This window comes from Chelmon rostratus, chromosome 1 (assembly GCF_017976325.1).
Source record: "Chelmon rostratus isolate fCheRos1 chromosome 1, fCheRos1.pri, whole genome shotgun sequence".
NCBI lineage: Eukaryota > Metazoa > Chordata > Actinopteri > Chaetodontiformes > Chaetodontidae > Chelmon > Chelmon rostratus.
Window position 1 is genome coordinate 30,349,801 of NC_055658.1, and position 22,092 is coordinate 30,371,892.

At 40.5% G+C, this 22,092-nt stretch overlaps 1 protein-coding gene across 6 annotated transcripts; it reads right to left on the bottom strand.

The window, feature by feature from the left end:
• Positions 1-1,115: 1,115 nt before the first annotated feature.
• On the bottom strand, positions 1,116-18,159 carry LOC121603776 (troponin T, fast skeletal muscle isoforms-like). 6 transcript variants are annotated; one of them, XM_041932984.1, is made up of 16 exons: positions 18,033-18,159; positions 14,363-14,402; positions 14,241-14,254; positions 13,891-13,899; positions 12,027-12,164; positions 7,639-7,656; positions 7,381-7,401; positions 6,713-6,731; positions 5,988-6,033; positions 5,244-5,360; positions 5,021-5,098; positions 4,596-4,709; positions 4,354-4,463; positions 2,846-2,936; positions 2,699-2,739; positions 1,116-1,387 (listed from the first exon to the last, which is right to left on the bottom strand). In XM_041932984.1, exons 2-16 carry the CDS (start codon positions 14,380-14,382, stop codon positions 1,351-1,353), a joined length of 873 nt encoding a protein of 290 aa, XP_041788918.1. In that variant the 5' UTR covers positions 14,383-14,402; positions 18,033-18,159; the 3' UTR covers positions 1,116-1,350. The 6 variants fall into 6 exon arrangements, with proteins under 6 accessions (XP_041788918.1, XP_041788926.1, XP_041788934.1 ...); XM_041932992.1 differs by lacking the exon at positions 13,891-13,899 and having other exon boundaries at positions 18,033-18,152; XM_041933000.1 differs by lacking the exon at positions 7,381-7,401 and having other exon boundaries at positions 18,033-18,151.
• Between the last annotated feature and the right edge of the window lie 3,933 nt (positions 18,160-22,092).

The window sequence follows — 22,092 nt, forward strand, 5'->3', positions numbered from 1 at the left end:
GGACTTTTGATTTGTTCTTCCAACATTACAAACAGGTTTTTTCTCCACTTGGCAGCAGTGAAAACAAGATGTAGACAGGACATTATCAAATCATCAGCTGTTAGCGAACAGTTGCTTATTTAAAGACACAGAGCAGCATTATCATTCGTCACAAGCTCTAACTTATCAGTCATTTGGTGACTTTATGAGAGTGTTTCTGCTGAAAACAGCTGAAGACAATACTGATGAGAGCTGAGACTGAACCAAAACAGTGAAGCCCAAACCAAAATAGTGAGAAAAAACACTAAAACTCAGGGGGACTGCATTCGTCCTCAGAGGGTCCGTCTCTGTGCCCGACCTCTTTCATTTAAGCCGTCGTTGATATAAAAAACATTCATTCCAGAAGCTTTAAATTATCTGAACTTAAAATGTAGTGGTGACTCTCATATTTCAAAAGATTTATAAGATGTCAGATTTTATTTAAATGTATGTTAAATTAATATTCTCATGTATTGTGTGTATTAATATTATCAATATCTCAGTAAGTTTGAATATTTCTCTCATCATATGAAAACCTTCAAAACTAGAATAAAGAACAACAAGCTCAACTGTGTGGAAGAAAGAAGACTTTGAAGCTGTTCCAGTGACATTTAAGATGAAAATCAGAGTTCAAAGAGTGTTTAGAAATAAGATTTTGTCTTATGAATAATTTAAAATAATTCCTACACTTTGGATGAAAAAGTCATTTTCAGCTTCAAACATCCATTTAAAGTCCAGGCGGTTTGAATGAGATCAGATAATATGGGCTCAAGGATAATATATAACAATATAATATAAAATATAATGTCATGATATAATAGTAATATTATTCTATAATTTTATTATCATAGTATCAATGTAAATTATATATAAAACAATTAAATTGACAGTGATAATCTTCAGTTATTATATTTATTCCCTTCCGGTTTATTGAACAGTCAGAACAAATAATTTAATCGTTTCTGACACTTAACTCCTTCAGTGTTTTGTGTTGAGTTTTACTTCGCTGAACCTTTTGTTCGTTCACACAAAGCAAATCAATCAGATCGATCAAACCGATCGATTGATGGATACAGACTCAGACAGGCAGACTGGAGGAATGATAAATCCGGCTTTTTTATTCTCTTTTTGCTTGAAACAAACGCGGTGAGTTTAAATTTATTTATTGGAACAAATTAAAACCGTTTCACTCAAGCAGACACAGGCGGTAAGACTGTCGCCAGGAGGCGCTGTAGTTCCGGAGCTGCGGGTGTCTGCGGGCTCGGAGCCGCTGTTGTAGCCGAGGGGACGCGCTTCCGGTCCGGCTGACCGTCGCTCAGGAGCCGCTCACTCTCACTTCCTGCGGCGGGACGCTGCTCCTTTCTTGCTGCTGCAAAGCGCAAAGAGCGACAACAGAGTCACACCTGTGCAGTGATCATCACGAAAGGTGTGTTTACTGCTGAACCGACGCAGACACGGCAGACATATTTGTTGAAGCTACAGCGCCCTCTAGTGTCCACACAGGCCTGCACGTTAGAACCATGGACCTTTCAAGATTCAAGATTCAAGATTGCCCTTATTGTCATTGAGCATGTCAACGAAATTTGCATTGCAACCCCCGTGTTAGAAACAAGATAACAAGAAAGATAAGAAAGATAATAGAATAATATATATATATATATATAAACTAACATGCAGTAAAAATATGTGTAAATGCAATAAAAATCTACCAGAAATAAAAATATACTAAGACAATAAAAATATACAAAAACAATAAAATATACCAACAACAGCTGAAATATACTGAAATGTATACACTGTATGCAGCTGACAATATAGGTAAGTGTGTGCACTTAAATGTTAAGTACACAGAGGGTGCAGGTGAAGGTGGAGGTGAAGGTGGACTTTGTGCTAATATTTGACAAAACAATAATAATAACATATAAATTCTGTTTCTTCCATTAAAAAATCAAATCATATGATCATCAGGTAAACTCACCTGAAGTCAGATATGATTAGAATTTAATCACAACGACAAACTGATGTCAAACTGTGGTTTTGGGAGAAGTACAATTACTACACGTAAGTATAATTTTGAGTTATTGTACTTACGTTATTATTATACATTATTACATTATTGAGTATATGCAATATCATACAAATATAATACTTTTTACTCCTCTAATTTATTTTACTTTGCAGATTCAGATTATTTCTACAAAAATTATGACACATCATTGTTGTTTAAGCTGCCTGGCAGTATATAAAGTGATTCAGTTTAGCATGACTAGAGTGATGAACACATGAATGCATTACTAATTATAATTCAATAGTATCATATATGGCCGTCCTGCATTACTTTTACTGCAGTATTTAAGTATATCTTGATACTAATACCTGCATGCATGACTTTTACTTGCACTTCAAGTGAATTATCTGAATGCTTCGTCCACCACTGATTATATTACATTATGATGTAGCTAACTGTTGACCACAAAGAAAGGAAATAAACATAGCTAAGATTTATTAGTTTATCTTTTAGTTTGCAGTAAATCTCTTTTGTTTTTCCTCACATGCCAGCATCATGTATTGGATTTTGCAGTTTGATTGTTTTGTCACTTTTCCTCTGTGAACATACTGTACGTGCTCTCAAAGACAGAATAATTATCTGGAATAAAACCGCTGATGTGGAGTTACTTACTGTTTCTGCAGCTCGTCGATGCGGTTTCTGAGGGAGATCACCTGAAAGACGAACAGATGAGTCTGAAGGTATCTCACATGTGCACATTCAGGACGTTCACATTCTGCTGCTGCAGCGTTCACGGACACACAACGCTTCCTCACTGACCTCATATCTCTGTCTCTTGAGCTTCTCGCAGTGGTCGTATTTGATTGCCTCCAGGTTGTGCAGCCACTCCCAAAGCTCCTTCGCCTTTTCCCTGACAAACACAAACCAGGAACCGAACGCTCAACCAACAATCTCCTAAAGCAGCTGGACATGACATGTTGCTCCCTGAGGAACGAGTCTGAGGGAGATCACAACAATCATCTTATCTAAACCTGTAAATGTGTTTTTGTGTTGAGCCAGTGAAGCACGATGTCACTCACTAACACTTACTCACTTCAGTAACCGCAATAAAATATCCAAAGCTTGCACATCATGCATGACACCTTTGAATCTGACCAGCACACTGTTTTTAATATTTCTTCATTTTCTTTGAAACTCAGGATTTTCTGCTTGTTTCTCCAACACTTACAGGCTTTTAGCACAGTCACGTGCATGTAAAATATTGTTATTTTCAGAATAAATTGAGCTGCTCAGGAATGCTACTCAATTTGCCAGTGATTTGAACTACATATGTTTTGGGACATTGTTTAAGGATTTTTTTTCTACATGTCTACAGGTTTTCAACACAGGGTTAATGTGTACAAAAATAATATTAATGGATGTTGTCACCTCTACATTATTATTTGTCTTATTTGTAGTTGATGGATAACCTTTCAGGACTACAGTTCCTATGATGCGACAACTTGAGTCCTGTTTTATTTTTAGTCTAAATTTAGCACCTTTACAATATGCTGAATTAGCTATTAGCAGGTCCTGCTGGCAATGTGTATGTGAATGTGCAGACAAATGTTGCTGGATGACTTTAACCCAATCAATTTTGACCCGTTTTCAAGTGTTTGCATATCATAACTATGGTTTTCTCTCATATATTTGCTTGAAAATGACATGGATGGTTCCATACTATGCTCTCTGCAAGTAAAATTAATTATGACTATTAATTATGACTATATTCTTTGAATTATGTGTGTTTTATTAAAATTTATAGCATCTGTGGTCTTCCCGGTCAAATTTGACCCGGCCACAATAAGTGGTATAATGGATCATACTATTGTGCTTTCCAGTACAATAAACACACACACACGCCTACACACACATTTATACTTCATGCTTTATAAACAGTCAAACCACACCGGGTCAATTTTGACCCGGGAGGACAACAGGTGTGACTATTTAAAAATTTTACATTATTTCAAAACAGTGTCCTGACTAAACTTTGACATATGCCAGTCTGTGATAATACATCAATTTATGTTAAGTGTAAAATATATGTTGATGTGTTGGAAACAAGTTGACTAAAAAGCTTCAACACAGAATTTGATGTATATTTTATACTTCATGCTTTACAAGCAGTCAAACCAGACCGGGTCAATTTTGACCAGGGAAGACAAAAGGTGCATAGTTGATGGGAAGACAATACGAGGGTTAAAACTGAAGAAAACATTAAAAGGTGATGTGTTATAAGGAGCGTGATGTTTTAAAAACACAACATTGAGGGCTCTGTGGGTTACCTCAGGTTGTCCTCGTTGAAATTTTCAATGTTCAGTGGTTTGCATCTTTCCGCCATGATCTTCTTCTTCTTTTCCCGTTCAGTCTGCTTCTTGCCTCTCTTCTGGTCAACCTAGAGAAGTCCAACCAGTTAAAACTCCACGCCTTCACAAACAGAGTGTTTTCTATGTGGTTGAAGGAGAAAAAAAATCAAAAACACAAACAGGAAAGAAAAAAAGAAGTGAAATGACTTGAGAATAACTACCCTCTGCAGGATGCCGCTGTATCCTGAGCCCATGTTGCTCAGCGCTATCTTCTTCTTGGCCTCATCCTCAGCCTTCCTGTGGGCGTCGGCTTCCTCCTTCCTCTGACGCTCAGCCTGTGAAATTCATTTTAAAAGATCACAATCTTAACTGTTTTTTTTTCTCCTTTTGCCAATATGTCCTAAGTTTAAAGGTAACTTCGCCTTGTTGCAGTGATGTAGAGATGTTCAGGGTGTGTTTAGGGACATATGCAACCAGATGAGTTCAGTGTGCTTCTCAGCCTGCTGTTCAGTTATTCTTCCAATCCACACAGGCAGACGCTCTCACTGCTATTTGTAAAGGTGAATCTATTCTGACTGAATGGATTTGAAACAGATGAGAAGACTGAGGTCACTGTGATGGTTCAGTAGAAGAAGAAGCTGCATACCTCCCGCCTGGCCTGCCGCTCTTTATCCTTTTCAGCACGAATCCTCTGCTGCTCGGCTCGCTCAGCTCGACGCTTCTCCTGCAAATCAGATTTTTCAGTGATTTCTGCCGTGCGCAGAGCTAATGCTTCGGCTTTATTCCCACGTATCTTTCAAAACAAACCTGATGATGACAGTGGTGCATGTGCAATGTACAGTATATTTCTTATTCGGGTAAAATCTCACGATTCTGTCTTTGAGAGCAATGAGCTCCTCTTCCTCCTTCTTCCTGCACTCGAAGTGAGCGTCGATCAGCGACTGCAGCTCAACCAGGTCTTTGTTCTGACGTTTCTTCTGGATGTCCTGCAGGAGGTAGACAGGAGACAGCAGTTACTAACTGACAGGAAGGAGGCTTCTGGCTCCAAACCCAAACTTGAGCTCTGAAAGTGAATAAAAAACACTTGCTGAAGATGAAGCATGCGGTAAACAAAAGCATCAGCAAGAAATGCACAGAATTTAGCCACTTGCAGAAGATTTTCCCTACTGAAAAAAAACATACTGGTGTATTTAAGCATTCTTCAAAAAAATACTATAAAATTATTTACATACAGTAAATATCCTAATTTATATTCATGAAATCTAAATTTGGGCCTTCTATATTCATATTTAAGGCGTTTATACCTGTATGTGGGCTGTATATCTTTATAATGAGGTTTTTAAGTATATTTACCACTTCAAAAAGTGTGTAATCTGCATTGAAATGTGCGAATGTAAGTAAAATCTGTGGTGTGCAGAAATGTACAAATGTACCCGCGTTTTATTTGGGCCGAGGAAAAAAAGTTTCAGGATTCTGTCTTAACTGCCCTTATGGAAGCCACTGAGGTCGACCGTGTGCTGTTAGATGACAGTCAGGGAGAATTAGGACAGGGCCTCCACATTCATTTACCTTTACCTGAATAAATATCAGTAAACAAAAACTGGCCGGCTTACATCAAAGTCCACTTTCTCGCCATCAGGGATCTTCGGAGCAGTGGGTCTGTTCCAGGAAATAAAATTCAAGTTAAAGCAACACATAATTTAAATATGTAAGCGATGCAAAAACATCCCAGGTGAAAAGTATTACACTTAAATGAACCCTTTGTGCCATTTTGACACCTTCAAGTATAAGTAAGTGTACTCAAATAGTCCTTGAGTACCACTTGAGTAATTAAGAATACTAAATTCACTCAACTTTTTACAAACTTTAAGTGAACTTTAAGTCCACCAATGAAAATGAGGATTCACGAGCATTTAAAACACACCTGCAGTACAACTGTATTACATCACCAATGTGTTGGAAGTGTACTTAAATATACTTGAAATTAAAGTACAGTTTAGTTAAACATGCTTTTAGTGTATTACAAGAGACTTGAAAATAAGTGCACCTTATCACAATTAAAAGTATTTGTCATTTAGTACACTATAAAAGTACACTTAAGTACAATTCAAAATACACTTGCACTTTTTAGAAGTACTTTGAAATACCACTTTAAGTATTTTAGAACTTAATGAGATCTATTTAGCAGTGCACTTTTTACAAGTATCTGTCCAACATACCTTAAATGAGCACAAAAAGCAAAAGTGTACTTGTACTGACTTTTCTATACTTTAATTATATTTCTAATACGCTGAAGTGAACGACTTGGGATGATGGACAAGATGATAACAGCACTCACTTGAACTTTGGCTTCTCTTCTGGTTTTCCAGCATCAGAACAGCAACAGGTGGAGGAAAGAGAGATCAAAGTGTCAGAGAGGCAGACACGGAGGAGACGAGGACTAAGAGACTGCTGGTTAATGTGGGGGATCCATGTGGACAAGCTGAGTTACATCTGAGTGCTGCAGGTTGTTTCACACCTTCACTAGTTCAAAGTAATTTGAGTGAGTCTCAATGTAGCAACACTTTTCATAATGAGTGGCCCAGTTCCTGTGTGTTAGCCTCTGTTTTAAGTGCTGTGAGTACACAGAGTTACCCGATTTTTCTATTTCACAGTGTTAATTTGTTGTGCATTAGTGTGTAAATCAAACCAATGATAATCTGAGACATTTGACCAATCAGGATAAGTACACTGTGTGCCATAAATCACTGCATGAACTATTTAATAGTTTAATTTTCTTCATTGCATACTCTTCACAACAAGGAGTTTGACAGTGTGATTACTGTTAATTGATGTGCATGGTAATAAACACAACTGGGATTTTAACAGAAACAAATAACCAGGTCTGTGATTAGCTTTTTACTTTTTTTATGGGACCCTCACACTAAAAAAAAAAAAAAAAAAAGACACAACAAGGGAGGAAAACGCAGGCAAAGCAACAGCGGCTCAGCAGGAAATACAAACTACCATCTTGATCTCCCTCGTACTCTGGCAGGACACATTCATGCAAAGAAGAGAAGAAGCAGAGATGAGCAGTGGGGCCCGTAACCATGACTCAGCATTTCTGAAATCCTCGTCACCTCTGTCGGCCGACGAGGAGACTAAAGCGAACGGATAAATTCCACCTTTCCCTCGGCAAACAAGTGCACACAGTTTGAATTATGCATGTGTGAAAGGGTCCCAGGGACCAATCAGAAGAACAGAGAAGAATGCAAATCAACATACCTTCCTCTTCATAGGCCTCTGCATGCAGCAAGCGTCCAAAGCAAGAGCAGAACAGAAATCATTAGTGGTCGGACTGGGCGGCCTGCTCCTGTCCTCTTTATGCACAGCTTATGAAGCACATTTACCAAATTGGGGGGTGCTCATGGTTTTAATCTTTGCACAGTGGCAGCTGCTGCAGAAGTTCCAGCTTTTGACCGACCGGGAGAGAACGAGCATCTCGAGATTTCGCGCCGGACATGGTTGTGGGCAGGCAGAGGCCTTTGAATTGTGTAATTGTGCTCTTAGCGTAGCACACTCCTTTGAGTATTATTTCAGGCTTTTCAGTTCTACTTCAATTGACCAATCCATTCAGTTTTCTAATGAAGGTGGTCTCTCCCGAACCTGAACCAAATATAAACAGACCTTCAACATAATGTTGGAGTTCTTTTAGTAATGGTCCTATGCATTGTTGGGAATTTGCTGACAAACCCCTGTTTTGTTGGCAGCTAAAAGAACATTTGACTTTCAGTTCAGCACTCAGTGCTGACCTGCTGTTACATCTTGGTAAGTCAGTGGTTTCATTTGGTTTGTTTTGGCGTCTTTTGCACTGTAGTATATGGGAAGATTAACAATATTCAAATGAAAACAAATCAAACAAGGAAAAAAGTGAGATAAAATACACATTGTAGTATTAATTAACTTTTTAATTGATGCATTTACTGTGCCATCATTAAATCTGCAGCATATGTTAAAAAAAACAATGAATTTGCCTTTTGTCTTTAATTATTGAAGTGTTTGCCATTGCAAAAGGCTAATTAAATCTTTTGACACAGTAAATGCATTCTTAAAAATGAAATACATACTACAATGTTTATTTTATTTCATTTTTTCCTTGTTTAATTTGTTTTGATTTAGGCATCATGAATTTTACACTCTAGTGGTCAGAAATTGCTCAATCGTCAATGAACTTTTCATGAGACAGAGCAAACCTGGTTTTTCTAACGCGACGCTGAAGCAGCGAATTGGAAGCATTAGTTCTGCGAGCGTTCGGTGAAGCTTTGGACTTCTGCAGCGTCTCCGTCTGTGTGAGACAGTTTGCACTTTTGAACAAACTGGAAATGTTTGCTTTGCATCACAACACCCCAATGTAAATGCTTTAGAGCAGTTCGCCAGTCTCACTCTTAATCTACACACAGAAAGAAAGAAGCTAAACATGGACTGAAGGGAGGCAAAGAAACAGCTTTTACATGACTGAAATTACCCATCATCCTCTCCTCTACAGCCTTCAAGACTGACACGTGAGTTCGCCGAAACGCAAACAGTGGCGATAACCATTAACAACAAAATGAGACATAAACATGGACAGAAGGCGACGGATGAGACAGGGTAGTTGATTCATGTAAAAGCAGCTGATTTTCTTCTTCTTCTCCTTTTCAACATTTATATGCACAGCTCATATTCAAAGCACACATGTGACACTGAGCGATAATGCTGGAAACAGGACAAAGTGTTTTGACTGTGTGTCCGCTAACGCTGATGGAGATGTGATAACTGTGGACGTTTTTTAAAGCAAAGCCCGGACGTTTGCACTCTAAAAAACAGGGGTTCATGTGGGTTCTTTGGAGCCTGAAGACACCAAAAGGCACTTTAGCGTTGTTCATGAGAGCAAGACTAAAGTGCGACACACGGGCCTCGTCATGCCGATCGGGAGGCGAATGTGATAGACAAGATCTGACACACGCATTGACGCTGGGGACAAAGGCAGTATCCCAGCGCTGATGCACAGGTGTGCGTGCTTACATAGACAACAATGGGTACAAGTGTTTCGACATGTTCTACACTGCAGGTGCCCACTAGTGTCCCCTACTGGCTGCAGTGTTAACGACACTGAATGAATGAACAAATTGATGATTTTGCTGTTTTTCTTCGGCAGTGAAAATTTCTTTTGAGGGTGCTGCAAGAGGAAAAACAACTGAGTTAATGAATTAAAAGTGTTTATCATGTCGGAGACGTGCATGTGCACCGCACATAGCTCATGATAATATAATGACTAGATAAGGAGACATGTTGTGTGTGTAGATAAAATTTGGGTTCGTGTCTGAAGTGGAAAGGCTCAAACTCTGGGGAACATGAGTACGCTCAGTAAATTTTAGAGGCAACCTATCTACATTTGGGTTGATGGTCCATGGTTTAATAAGATTCTAGGATTTGTTTTCTGGAGATCATAAATATCCACAGCAAATTTAATGGAATACCTCACTGTTGAGCAAAGTGTTTGTCAAGGAGAAACTTTGAGTTCAGGAGTTAAGGAAATTATAGGGAATTATCTCCTGGCCGACCATGAATATTCACCAGGAATTCCACGGCTCTGGACCGGAAAGTTGAGATGGACCGACTATGTGGCTTCTCTATCCCTAGATCATGATGCTAATCCAAAAAAGATTCTCTAAGACCTTTTTTGAAAAGCCTCACTATGATAAATTTTTGTGGAATTACCGTTCCGATGGATAGTAGTGTGGTGAGATTAAAGGGCGGGAGAGGCAATGGATCAACAGGCGATTGTGGAAAGAGCCACTTTATTCTATATGTAGGACTGGAGCATTAACTCTCATCTCCATGATTTTCCCTGGCCGTGATGTCAGGACAGCCATGATGATGATGATGATGATGGTCTCCTGCTCAAACACAAACCCCAGCGGTGAGTGTAACTGATCCAGATTGACGGTGAGCTGGAATAAACCCGAGTCTGAGCTTGCTTGAATTTTGCAGCCTTGAGCTTATTTTAACACGTGTAGCTTCTCTGCTTTGGTCTGAAAGGGTGAACATGGGTCTCTGTGATTACTATTTGATTACTGTAGAGTTAATCAGTGGTGGAAGAAGCACTCAGATGCTTTACTAAAGTATAAATAGAAATACCGTAGTCTAAAAATACTCTGTCACATGTAAAAGTCCTTCAAAATGTTATGTAAAAGTACAGACATGTCAGCAGAGAACTGCATTTAAAGAACAGCTCCTTTCAAAGTTGTAGTTCGTCTGTCAAATAAATGTAGCGGAGTGAAAAGTAAAAATATTTCCCTTTAAAATGTGGCGAGTAGAAGTATAGAGTAGCGTACAGTGGAAATACTCAAAGAACAAGTATGCCAAAACTGTACTCAGCACCTGAGTAAATGTACTTAGTTACATTCCACCACTGGGGTTAATGTAACTCTGAACCATGAAGTTGTCCAATCAGCTGCTTCGTATGTTTACATGGTCAAACCACTCCAACATTTGGAGGAGACGTGCAGCTGGTATCTGGGATGCTGCAGGTGAATTTAGCTGGACGACCCTGTGTTTGACTCATTACAGCAATTAAACTCACTAAGATTTAACTGAATGTTTGTGGGCAGTTATGAAGAGGAGTCTCCAGTGGAGACAGCTAAAGGGACGCTGAAGGGGAGCTGAAGATTAGTGAACGACAAAAATATCAAACCTAACAAGACAAGCGACTCTTGAGTCTTCAGATGTTCGGCCAGTATGTGTGATATCGCAGCACTGCAGCGAACATGACTTTAAAGTGGAGAAATATCTCCACACACTGGCAGATTTCTATCACTGTAAGGAAAACATGTTTTTTTTCAGTACGATTAGAGTTTCTGCTCTTTTCTAGCATCCCCCACAAGGTCACATGATCTTTCATCTTATTATTTAGTTACTATTTTCAAAGTCACAAAGCAAAAACACTGTGTTTAACACCTGCATGGCGACAATGATTTTACTGGCTAAAAGGCTTCACTGTAGTCGATTTTCAGGTGATTTTCCATAGTTGATGTGTCTTTTTTTCAGCTGTGGTTGAGTAACATCATTCAGGAAAGACAATACAAACACTTTTCAGAAGCTAGCAACTTCATTAACAACTTTACTCTTTCTGCATAAACTACTGCTTCAGCATTTAAAATGCTGCCACTGGACCTCATTCACAAATAAAGCGGAGGTTTTGTTTTGAGAAAAAAATGTTTTGCAGCTGTTGTACCACAAATATGACAGGACACGTGCTTAAAATCTTTAAATCTTTTAAGCTAAAAATGTAACTAACTTTAACTAACTAGCATAAAGAATGTGTTGCTAAGCGATATTCATTTTGGAGACAACAGATGATGGAAGTATAGTTGGAATTTAACAGGTTCAAATCTTTGAAACTTTGAATTCTATTCTAAAATATCTTTTAAAAGGTAAAAACAAAATAAACACAGAAGGGATGTAAAATGTAAAAGATAAGCAAAAACTCGAATCATGCCTGATTGTCCTTTAAGACTCAGTAGTTTGACTTGTCAGGCGGATATGTTTGGCAGCATGGACGGTCTATCCTATGGAGCAGAGTGCTGAATGTCCTGCAGGAGAAGGGTGAACGGACTGCCCATGCCACGTACCTTCCTCCTCATGAACCACCTGCTGCACCACCTCCTGTGGCTCTGGCTCTGGTTCTGGTTCAGGCTCTACCTCTGGCTCTGCTTCTACCTGGGCCTCCGCCTCAGGGGCTACTTCTACTTCTACTACCTCCTCCTGGGCTACGGGCACGCAGCATGCACCAAACCGCCGGGAAGAGGGAGGGTGTCGGAGAAGGCCGTTAATGAAGACCACAGACATGACAGAGCCATTAGAAACCAAAAGTGAGAGATTACTTTAGTAACAGAGAGGATGGATGGGTGAGCGAGGGACAGAGCTGCTGGAGAGAGAGAAACACATGATGATGAGAGAAAGTCAGTTGACCTTTCACACAGAAGACATATTGAACTGTTGAGGTGGGAAAACGAGCTGAAGACGCACTTAAAAAAAAGGAAGTCTAGAGCAGCCATGGGGGCCATTTGTTTATTCCTCACATTAGCTCCTGATCCTGCAGATCTTAGTCTGGGAAACGTTGTGAGGTAAACTGCTATTCTAATAACTTTATATTTATGAAGTATTTATTTAGAAATAACAGATAATGTAACATTATATATGAAAACATAAAGGAATAGTCTATAACATATAACAGAAGTACTGCATCACACAGGGCAAAATGCCTCTCGGTCACTTTAACATTAGTATCTTTACACTTTACACTTTAACATATTTGTCCCTTATAGCCAAACATAAGTTTGGTACAAGTATAAAACCTCATTCAAAATTACATTGACATTAATAAACGATTTGGTAGCCTGTCGGTCTTATTCAGCAGCGCTCTATGTTGTGGAGCGCACTTGCAATGTCTACACATAAAAAAAACCCCACTAGTTTATATGTGTTTAAGCAGCTTTCAACTAAATTTATCTTTTCAACTACAAAGTTAAAAAATGACATTAGAAGTTGCATTATGGGAGAAAATAGTAGACATTAATAAAACTTTATAGGAGCTGTAAGCTAGCCTGTTTTTTGTAAAAGAAGATGCTAATAAGAAAGTAATAATGTACAGAAAAAGCAGTCATAGAGACCCTCAATGAAAGATTTGACTTAGCATCCAGACTGTTAGCTAGCAGGGGGTTAGCTTGCTAGCTAATAGTGACCAAGGGCAGCTTATTACAGCTAGCTAGCTTCTTGCTAAATGTACTGTGACATGACTTATTTGTCAGCTTGCTGCTAGTGTGATTAAATCCATTGTGATGTCCGGATCAGTCAGCGAACCTGTTACGTGTTAAGTTTCATGAGCGTCATCCAGCTAGCTTCCCGGCTCCGCTGTTACAAACATGTCTGTTGTGTGAACGAGGTCAATGAGCTGCATTGATGTGACAGTGACAGATGACAGTGTAAACACGTCACATGCCGAGAAAATAAATGTAGCGAGCCGAGAAGCTCGATTACATTATTTTCTCAACCACATGACTCGAAACATCACTCTGTCGGAAAAAGTCACCCTTAACGTGAATGTTTGACTGACAGCTGGCTGCTAGTTACCTTTGCCAGAAAATCAACATCCAGCACTCGGTTTTTGTACGGATAATTAAATATCGTGCCCAAAAATGAACAGCAAAAACTGTGTTCCCATAGAAACGTCTTTTAATGATGCTATGAAAAATCTACAAAGCTTTCTTTAAATGAAACATTTATCACCTATCAAACCAAAAGGTTTCACGGCGCCACTTTGCATTGAGGAGATCCTGCTGCGACTCAAATCAAATCTGTGCGGGGGTCAGTATATCCTGTGTAAAGAGCAGGTGCCAGTGTCAAACATTTCAAATTCAGGGTGAAATCAGGCAGCTGACAAATTAGTACACTGGAGAAACGTCTCAAATGTCGAATCGATTCAGTCGTCTTTACCTTCCTCGTCTTCAGTTTTGGAAAAACAAGGCATAAACACAACAGACAACAGAAACAAACTGGTGTCATTTCATTATAATCATGTTCACATAACCTCTAAGCTGACATCTCTTTCTTTGTGTCCAGGCAAGTAACCATATTAAAACATTATGTTTTAAAATATTCATAATTTAATTACTTAATATTGAGCTATGTTTTATGATAGAAGTAGAAAGAGAAGCAATTTCATCAAAATCACCACTTATGGACGACGCGGCACAAAGAAGAAAGGAAGCAAACTGGTCAGATCAAAGTTCATCAGAGTTGTTATATATAAACAAAACAAAACAAACTGCGTGGACGTCACTTACCCTCGAGCTGATCCCTGAAATACGAAAGAAAAGAAAGATCAGTCAAACATGAAATCCCAGCCGGCCTCTCTGCGTCACTCTGTTTTAATGAAGCTGTTATTGACAGTGTGGGATTCTCTTACACTTCCTCAGTGTCAGACATGGTGACAGCAGACTTCACACCTGAGAGAGAAGACGAAGAGCCTGATGAGCTGACGGGCTTAAACAGCGGCAGAGACACGGTGTGGACATGAAAAGGCTCAGAGTTTGATCCCCACAGAGACGCCAGTCCTGCCGCACGGATCCTGATCCAGTTTGAAAACTGGAAATCTGTTCACGACTGTGTTCTCAGAAAACCTAAAAGCAGTATCTCACTCGCATTTTTGGCAAGAGTTGGATGAGGATTCCACTCTGATGAGGGTTCAATAAATATAAAGCTAAGCCAGCGCATGGTTAGCCTAGCTTAGCTTAGCCTAAAGACTGGAAACAGCTGGCCTCGCTCTCTCTGATGGAAACAAAATCTGCCCACCAGCTCCTCTAAAGATCACTGGTTTACATCCTTTATCTCAATTGATTAGTCCTCACAAAAACTACATACAGATTCAGCAACTACAGCAACATGTTGTGTTCAATTGCACATCTTGATAATAGCTCGTGGCGGCGCTGTGTTAGAAAACATGTAAGCTATAATTACAGAAATGTTTCAAATGCTTCATTATGATGAGGAAAAATGCTTGTGGGATGTGAGTGGTGGTGATTAAGTGAAATTTCAGGTATTTCCCTTTGAAATGTTACATACGGCACATATTGTATGTACAGCTCTTACTACTGGTTACTGTTCAGCTCTACATTAACAACACTGAAATGCTGCTTACATGTAATGTACACACCAACGTGTCGGTAATATTCCAATGATATACAGTATACTTTGGATTAAAAATAACAGAACAGAGCCGTTTTGCACAGTTCATGCTTTTACTTTTGATGCTTAAAGTACATTTTGCTGGCAGTACTCCTGTACTTTTAGGTATGATTCTGAATGCAGGACTTTTCATACTGAATCTTCTCCAGGACTGTTTACTCAGCTGGTTTGGAGGTTAGTTTTAACACACGAGAGTCCGATCAGTTCCTTCTGACCACCACACGTCAGCAGCATTAATGTATGTCACAGGTATCATTTTTAGCTTAATTGATAAATATTAATAACGGTTTTCTTTGCTAGAAAATAATTCAAATGAAATATGAGCCTGTCGTGTGTCCCGGACTGCGTCCAAACTCACTGCCTTGTTCACGCATTCACCCCTCTGTATATAACACACACTGTATCCACAGCGAGCAGCAGATTAAGATTCTGAATCATCATCATTGGACTTCATCACTGACAGGTGAAGAGTTGCATATCTGCTTATAACTGTGTGTAAAATATAACATGTTTTACTCGTAATTTTCAAGGGCACGTTTTAGAACGAAAATTTCAAGCCAGTTTTGAGGAGAGGAAATTTTCGCTCTAAATCTTGCCCTTGAAATTTACATAAATGTACGTAAAAAGTACTTCCTGCTAACACTCTCACAAACCAACATGTTGTCTCAAATAAAATGGCTGGGGAATAATAAAAATCTAAACATAATTCCTCGTAAATAGGGAATGATTTTGGACGTAGCGCCAGAGTTTTTAAAGGTGTTTTTTCCAAATGGAATTCCATTCACCTCCATTGTTCTGCAGGGGAAATCTCAGATAGCTAAAACTGGTTGCATTATTATGAAGACTTTTTTTGTAATGTGGGTGAACTAACCCCTCAAAGTTTTACAGTGTTCAACTTCAAGCCTTCTGTGCAGAGTAAATATTTCGCTGTTGGTGCTGACAGCACAACAAAACTGGCTTGATTTGAGTTGAACTATGATTGAACTGTGACTCTGGATTCCTGTATGCAGGAAGTATCCCTCCAAATAGTGTTCCTACAGGCCCTCTGAAGCTCGGCTAAAGTCTCAGCATCATTTCAGTCCAAAGGAGCGCGAGGAGCGGCTTTAATGGAGGATTTCTGCTCAGTGTGTATTCTGTAGATCATATTTGATATATATAAAGTGTCTTTGGATGACTCCTTCACACTTAGCAGTGGGCACAGCTGCAGAGGACTTGGAGGATTAGTTCTGGATCATATTTCTACCCATCAGCTGAGCAACGGTGTCCAAATAGCTGCTTTAATCCCTCGGCTCGGTCCAGCGGGAGGATCCACTGCGCTCAAACAGCCAATCAGCATCCTCCTCCAGCGAACCAGCTCTTTGATCGACTTACAGCTGACAGCGGCCTCACCTCTGTGTGTGCAGCATTCGCTCAGTACATACCGACACTTCAGCACTCAGTATATTTAGTGGATGCCTACTTCATTTCTTAAGTATGAGAGCACTGAATGCTGAGGAGTGTTCCTGAGTCTTTTCTGAAACTAAAACTGAAAGACCGATGAAACAGGTGAGACGGCTGAGGACCATCACATCCTGAGCCAATCGAGAGCAGATTTAGATTGAGATGTGAGGTGAATTTTTAGACCCATCGCATCAGTCAGGGCTGGAGAGAGACTGGCAGCTGGATGAAGGATGTTTGTTCTCCTTCTGACAGCAAACGCATCATCACCATCTCAAACCCCCCTATCTCAGAAATGTCGGCCACAGTGGCCGTGCGGGTCTCAGTTTAAAGTTCAACGTTCTGTGGTTACAGGAGGAGGATCTCCTCATATGTACTCCCTGCGTATAAGGAGAGCTTTGTCATTTTGTCATGTGTTCCAACTTAAAAAAATCTGACTTCAGCGTCTGCTCGTATAGAAACCTGAACCATAATATTAAATCTGAAAGTCTGTGAAAATGGTACCAGAACCTCGTTACAAAAACAGAATATGCTGGAAACAAAGACAAAGATACGTCAGTTTAAACCAAAAAACACTAATATATTTTTGAAAAAGTAAATTGGAATATGAATCAAATGAACAATCTGTGTAGTTTCAGGCTTTTCGGATCAGCTTTCAGATCAGCACTACGTGTAACTGTAAGTTTGGGGGTTTTTATGTCGACTTCTCATCTGTGAGCCTCAGGAATTACAGCAGGTCCAAGCAGGCCAAACGTATGGCAAGTCTACTATTGACTTTAAAAAGAGTTTGTCAGAAGCTGAATTAAAGAGATGGAAATCATAAAAAATATAATCCAGCTCTCGCTCTAATTTACAGCTTCCTCAGGTTTTGAATAGTATAAACCAAGAAATTCAAACTGCTCCAGTTTTAAAGGATATTTGGCAGCATCTCATGGACTTTATTAGCCTTTAATTAAAGCACATTCATCTGTTTCCCTCCAGTGCTCTTAAAGTTTACTCCATCATTCAAATGATGACAAACGTCCTGAAAATGTACATAAACATAAAATTCAAGTGGTCATTTTAATTTAAGCGTATGATTCAGTCACATGAAATTAAATTGTTCTTATCCTGTTAAGTCAGTCTAGTGCTGGGAAACTGGACTCCTGCTCCAGAGCCAGACTGTGAACCATGCCAAACATAAACTACACATGTTTGACATGCAGCAGAACACGTCTACATCTACTTCAAACGTCCCTCCTGAAGCTGCAGCCTGCAGTGACGGAGGACAGACGATGATGTGCGATGTCTCGGTTTTAAAACGCCCGAGGCTCTTTTCTCCTGCTGCACAAAGATTCAACGAAAACTAAATCTACAAAAACCACATTTTGACTCAAATACAAAAAAACAAATAGTCATAAACATATAGTCTGGTTCAATATTTCAGGGCTGCTGCTCGTCAGCGGTTCTCTTACCTCAATAAGGACGAGAAGCTCCTCCGACGATGAAGATGAAGGTCTGTAAGAATCTACAGGCTCCGCTCAGAGAATAAGTCCTTGTGTTATAGTGATACTTGAGCTCATCAGGCCCTTATTGGCTGCGGGATGAGAGTGAGGTGTGTGTGTGTAGCTGTATGTTTATGTGTGGAAAAGGTGGGGGGGTGCAGCTCTGACCCTGGAGAAGGAGATGGATGAAATACTGTGGATGGAAGAGGAGGGCTCAGGTTTTGGAAAGGAGCAGCTGAGAAGCTTCTGTTGCTAAATTTACAGTGATAGAAGGCTGAGAGGGGGGTTACACATCAGCCTGGCATCCAGACAATGGAGGGAAGCGTGTGTGTGTGTGTGTGTGTGTGTGTGTGTGTGTGTGTGTGTGTGCCAGCCACTTCATCAACCAGTCAGTCAATCAGACAGGCGCTCAGCAACAGGATGACAGAATAATAATAGAACTAAAACAGAATGCTCACCACCAATCAATCAATTTTAATATGATTTCTGGACCAATAGACATAAACAATAACATGTTTAGCACCATCTCCTTTCATAGAAGCCTTTGCTTGCTTGTAGATTGTAACTTCATAGCTAACAAGCCTGATCAGGTACTAAGAATAGTCCAAACATGCGGACTCAGCCTGTTTGATTATGGACCTGAACCTCCAGGTTTTCTGGAGCAGCTTTGTGTTGTTCATCCTCCTTTGGACAGAAAAAAAGGCGACCAAAGGCGCCCTATTGGATGCCACATGGGAGATAAAACATGATAAAATGCCCTCCAGGGTTTCCTCCAGTGGAGAAAACATGGTGCAGTGCCATCAGGTGCCCTGCATGCTAGAAAAAGAGTTGGTCTCTACGTGTCTCTAAATGGTTAAATAGAGTGTTATTATGATGGGGGTGTGGTACTTATGCAGTGAAATCACATAATGAAACAGTTTGAATCTTTGCCAGGGTTTGGAACTGTTTCACCATAGAAACTGTGCTGGTCTGTGCGTGTGCTGGTCCCCCTATTTTTTTCCCCCCAGCCCCTGACAGACCACCTCTGGTAATATGGTCCCAGTTTTAGGTCCCAGCAGAACTGATCCACCCTGTGAACCCAGCTGCGACTGGGGGCCGGAGCAACCCTGGACTCCTACCTTTTTTTTCCCTATGCTGGTGAAGCAATGACCCATACTCTGCCTCTGATTTGCTTACCCTGATATTCTTACCCTAATCCTAACCAGTCCTCACTCCTCATGCCTAAACCTAACCAACCAGAGCAACGAAGGCAACGAGTACTAGCCAATCAGAGGCTAGTAGAGTAGGGCTGCTCATTCATTTGTCACCCAAGGAAAAAAATATCCAGGATGGGATCTGGAGTGGCACCAGCCTCCAGACTTCCTGATCCTGCTTCATATAAATACATTCCAGAAGAGGAAATAAAGTTTTATGATGTAAAGTGATGACACTTGGTTTGAAGAACAGGCAGTGTATGGAAACACATGTTGAGTTCACAGAAGCTGTAACTTTAGTCAGCTACACGCAATTTGGATGCTAGATAAGGGGTTCACAGATTTTACAACCCAAACCTTATTAAATACTTAATACATAAAACAACTTCTCCCCCAAGTTCAGCTGGTTGCAATCTGCAACCTCACCACTAGATGCCACTAAATCCTACACAGTGGTCCTGGCTGCTCTTTTTGTAAATGGAGCTTTACTGCAGAATTTGAAGGCTTGAACAAGCTGAGAAACTTCATAAGAGTTTTAGTTCTCCTGAACTGCAGGTGTGATTGAAACTGTCATAGTAAACAACGCTTTAATAAGGACTCGGTTAAAATAAAAAACAGTGACCCCACACTTGCTGATATGAGCTAAAGGCCTAATGTCCTGCTTGTAGACTGGATTTCTACCTGCTGGTCTGCTGTGCTGACAGAAACAATCACCTTCCCTCAGGTGGAGGTGCCTGCCGACCGCCTGTAGGGGCTGCTTCTCAGCCATCTCAGGTGGCCTGGAAACCCCCATCTGCCCCTGCAACACACACTGAAGGCAACAGTTTTATTTTTGGAGTGGCCACGGGCACTGTGGCTCGCTCCCTAAGGCTTCAGTTCAGTTCAGGATGAGCCGGCCCTGTGGCACCCTGAGCCGGGATTAACAAGCAGAGAGCAGTTTGTCCCGACAGCCGCTTGCAGAAGGTAAATCAGTCAAACTCAGTGTCTGTTGATTGACAAGCTGGTGGTACTGCAGCGTGGTCCTGACCCGTCGGCCAGGTGCTAACCTGCTAATGGAGCGTATGATTCGATAGAAGCACGTGCACGATCTGAAATCTTAAACGCATGATGCATATCAGACGCTATATCTGTGAGAGGAGCTTGCAATGCAGCGATTACCATGTTTCTGCACACATTTTGTGCCATGATAGATGTAAGCATGAGTCAGCCATGAACAGAACAAGCACATCGATTGTACTTTTGTTCTCTTCTTGGCCTTTTTATCCAACTTAACCTGAAAATTAATTACAGAAAACTGTTGTTTACTTTGCAGCCTGATCAGCAAACAGTAGCAGCAATTATTACGACTTCAGGTAAGTGCCCAGACTCATAATGTAGCAACAGGATGATTAATGAAGAGCTCCCCCTACATTTTGCTTAATTGTCGTCTTTAAAGCTAGATAGATTGAGGTCATGTCACAGTTTTATCCCAAAGCTAATCTTATACTTTCCTCTTTTGAGCCGCTCCAATGGAAACCTCCCAGATATCCAACCCCAGAGCCTTAAAAGGGGGACCTCTCATGTGTCAGATGGCGTACTTGTCACTGTGACTGCAGGAGTCACTTTGACAACAGGGATTCACATTAAACATTTGCTCGAAACCAGCCAAACGGCCGAGTGTTAAAATTTCAAGACACACAGGAGGCATGTTTGCTTTTATACTTTAAGTCCTTAAAACAGAGGTTGTCAGACTTGCAGAGAATCCCACCGGGTTTAATTCTCCTGCTTCCCTCAGACCAAGCCGGCGCTAAAATGACATTAGTAAAAATTTCAGATAGTCATCGCTCCGAAAGGCGAGGCTAAGCTCGCAGTCGGAGCAGCTCTGAGAGGATTTGGGTGTCGGATTGATTTCCAGCAGACTGAGGCTGTTTGTGTGAGTACAGGACAGCGGGCAGCAGGTGCTCGGTGTCAGGACGTTTGCTCTTATTTCCCTCAGTCTAAAATTAGGCTGTGGCACTTTTCTAGTGTCACCCAAAGATACTCCAGTCTTCAGACAGAAAAGGAACAATTCAGCTCACGTTGCAGCTCAAGATAACCGAGTAAAAGTGTGTTATACAGTAAACAAAAGCAGCATAAAATGTCAGTGTTTTTTGGATATTGATCATCTTTTGAGATACTGTATGTGGGTGAAAATTTAACCCCGCCTGCAGCTTCCTGTTTCCTCTCTAAGCACATCTATGTCTAACATAATCCTGCGTGTAGAGGAATGTCTGTCACATTTATCGTCAGCTCATTTTTTGCCTCTGACCTTTGACCTCCTTCTCGTTGTTTGCTTGTAACGTCAGTGTCAGAGGAATTTGGTCCCAATTTACTGCTGCTCACCTTTTAAGTTTCTTTGGCTATGAGCATTAGCTAAATGCTACCACCCCTCCCTCCTGCATGGACCTGGCGACCCTCCTGCGTGTGCCAGTCGTCTTCCTTTGGGTTTACTTTTATTTCCCGCAGAGGTCGTTTTTAAATCCGACAGTCTCCTTGAGAGACTATTTTCATAAGTAGTTTGTCATCATTTCAAAGTAGCCTTGCCATAAGCTTTACATGCCTTTCTATTTCCAATAGTGACGCTTCTCGTAGCCATGCAGCATCTTCAGGACTCAATTAAGAGTTTTGAAACCTGCTAATGAGCCTGTTGTGATGAGAGCTCGTAGTTTTGTAAAACCAGCTGCAGACTTGTCTCAGAGCATTAGCACTGCTTAAATCAGTGCAGTTGGTGAGCAGCTGAATATACTGGGTACACAGCAGAAGATGATGAGCTCACCTACACAGCAAATGACAAAGGAAGCAAAGCCAATATTATTGAG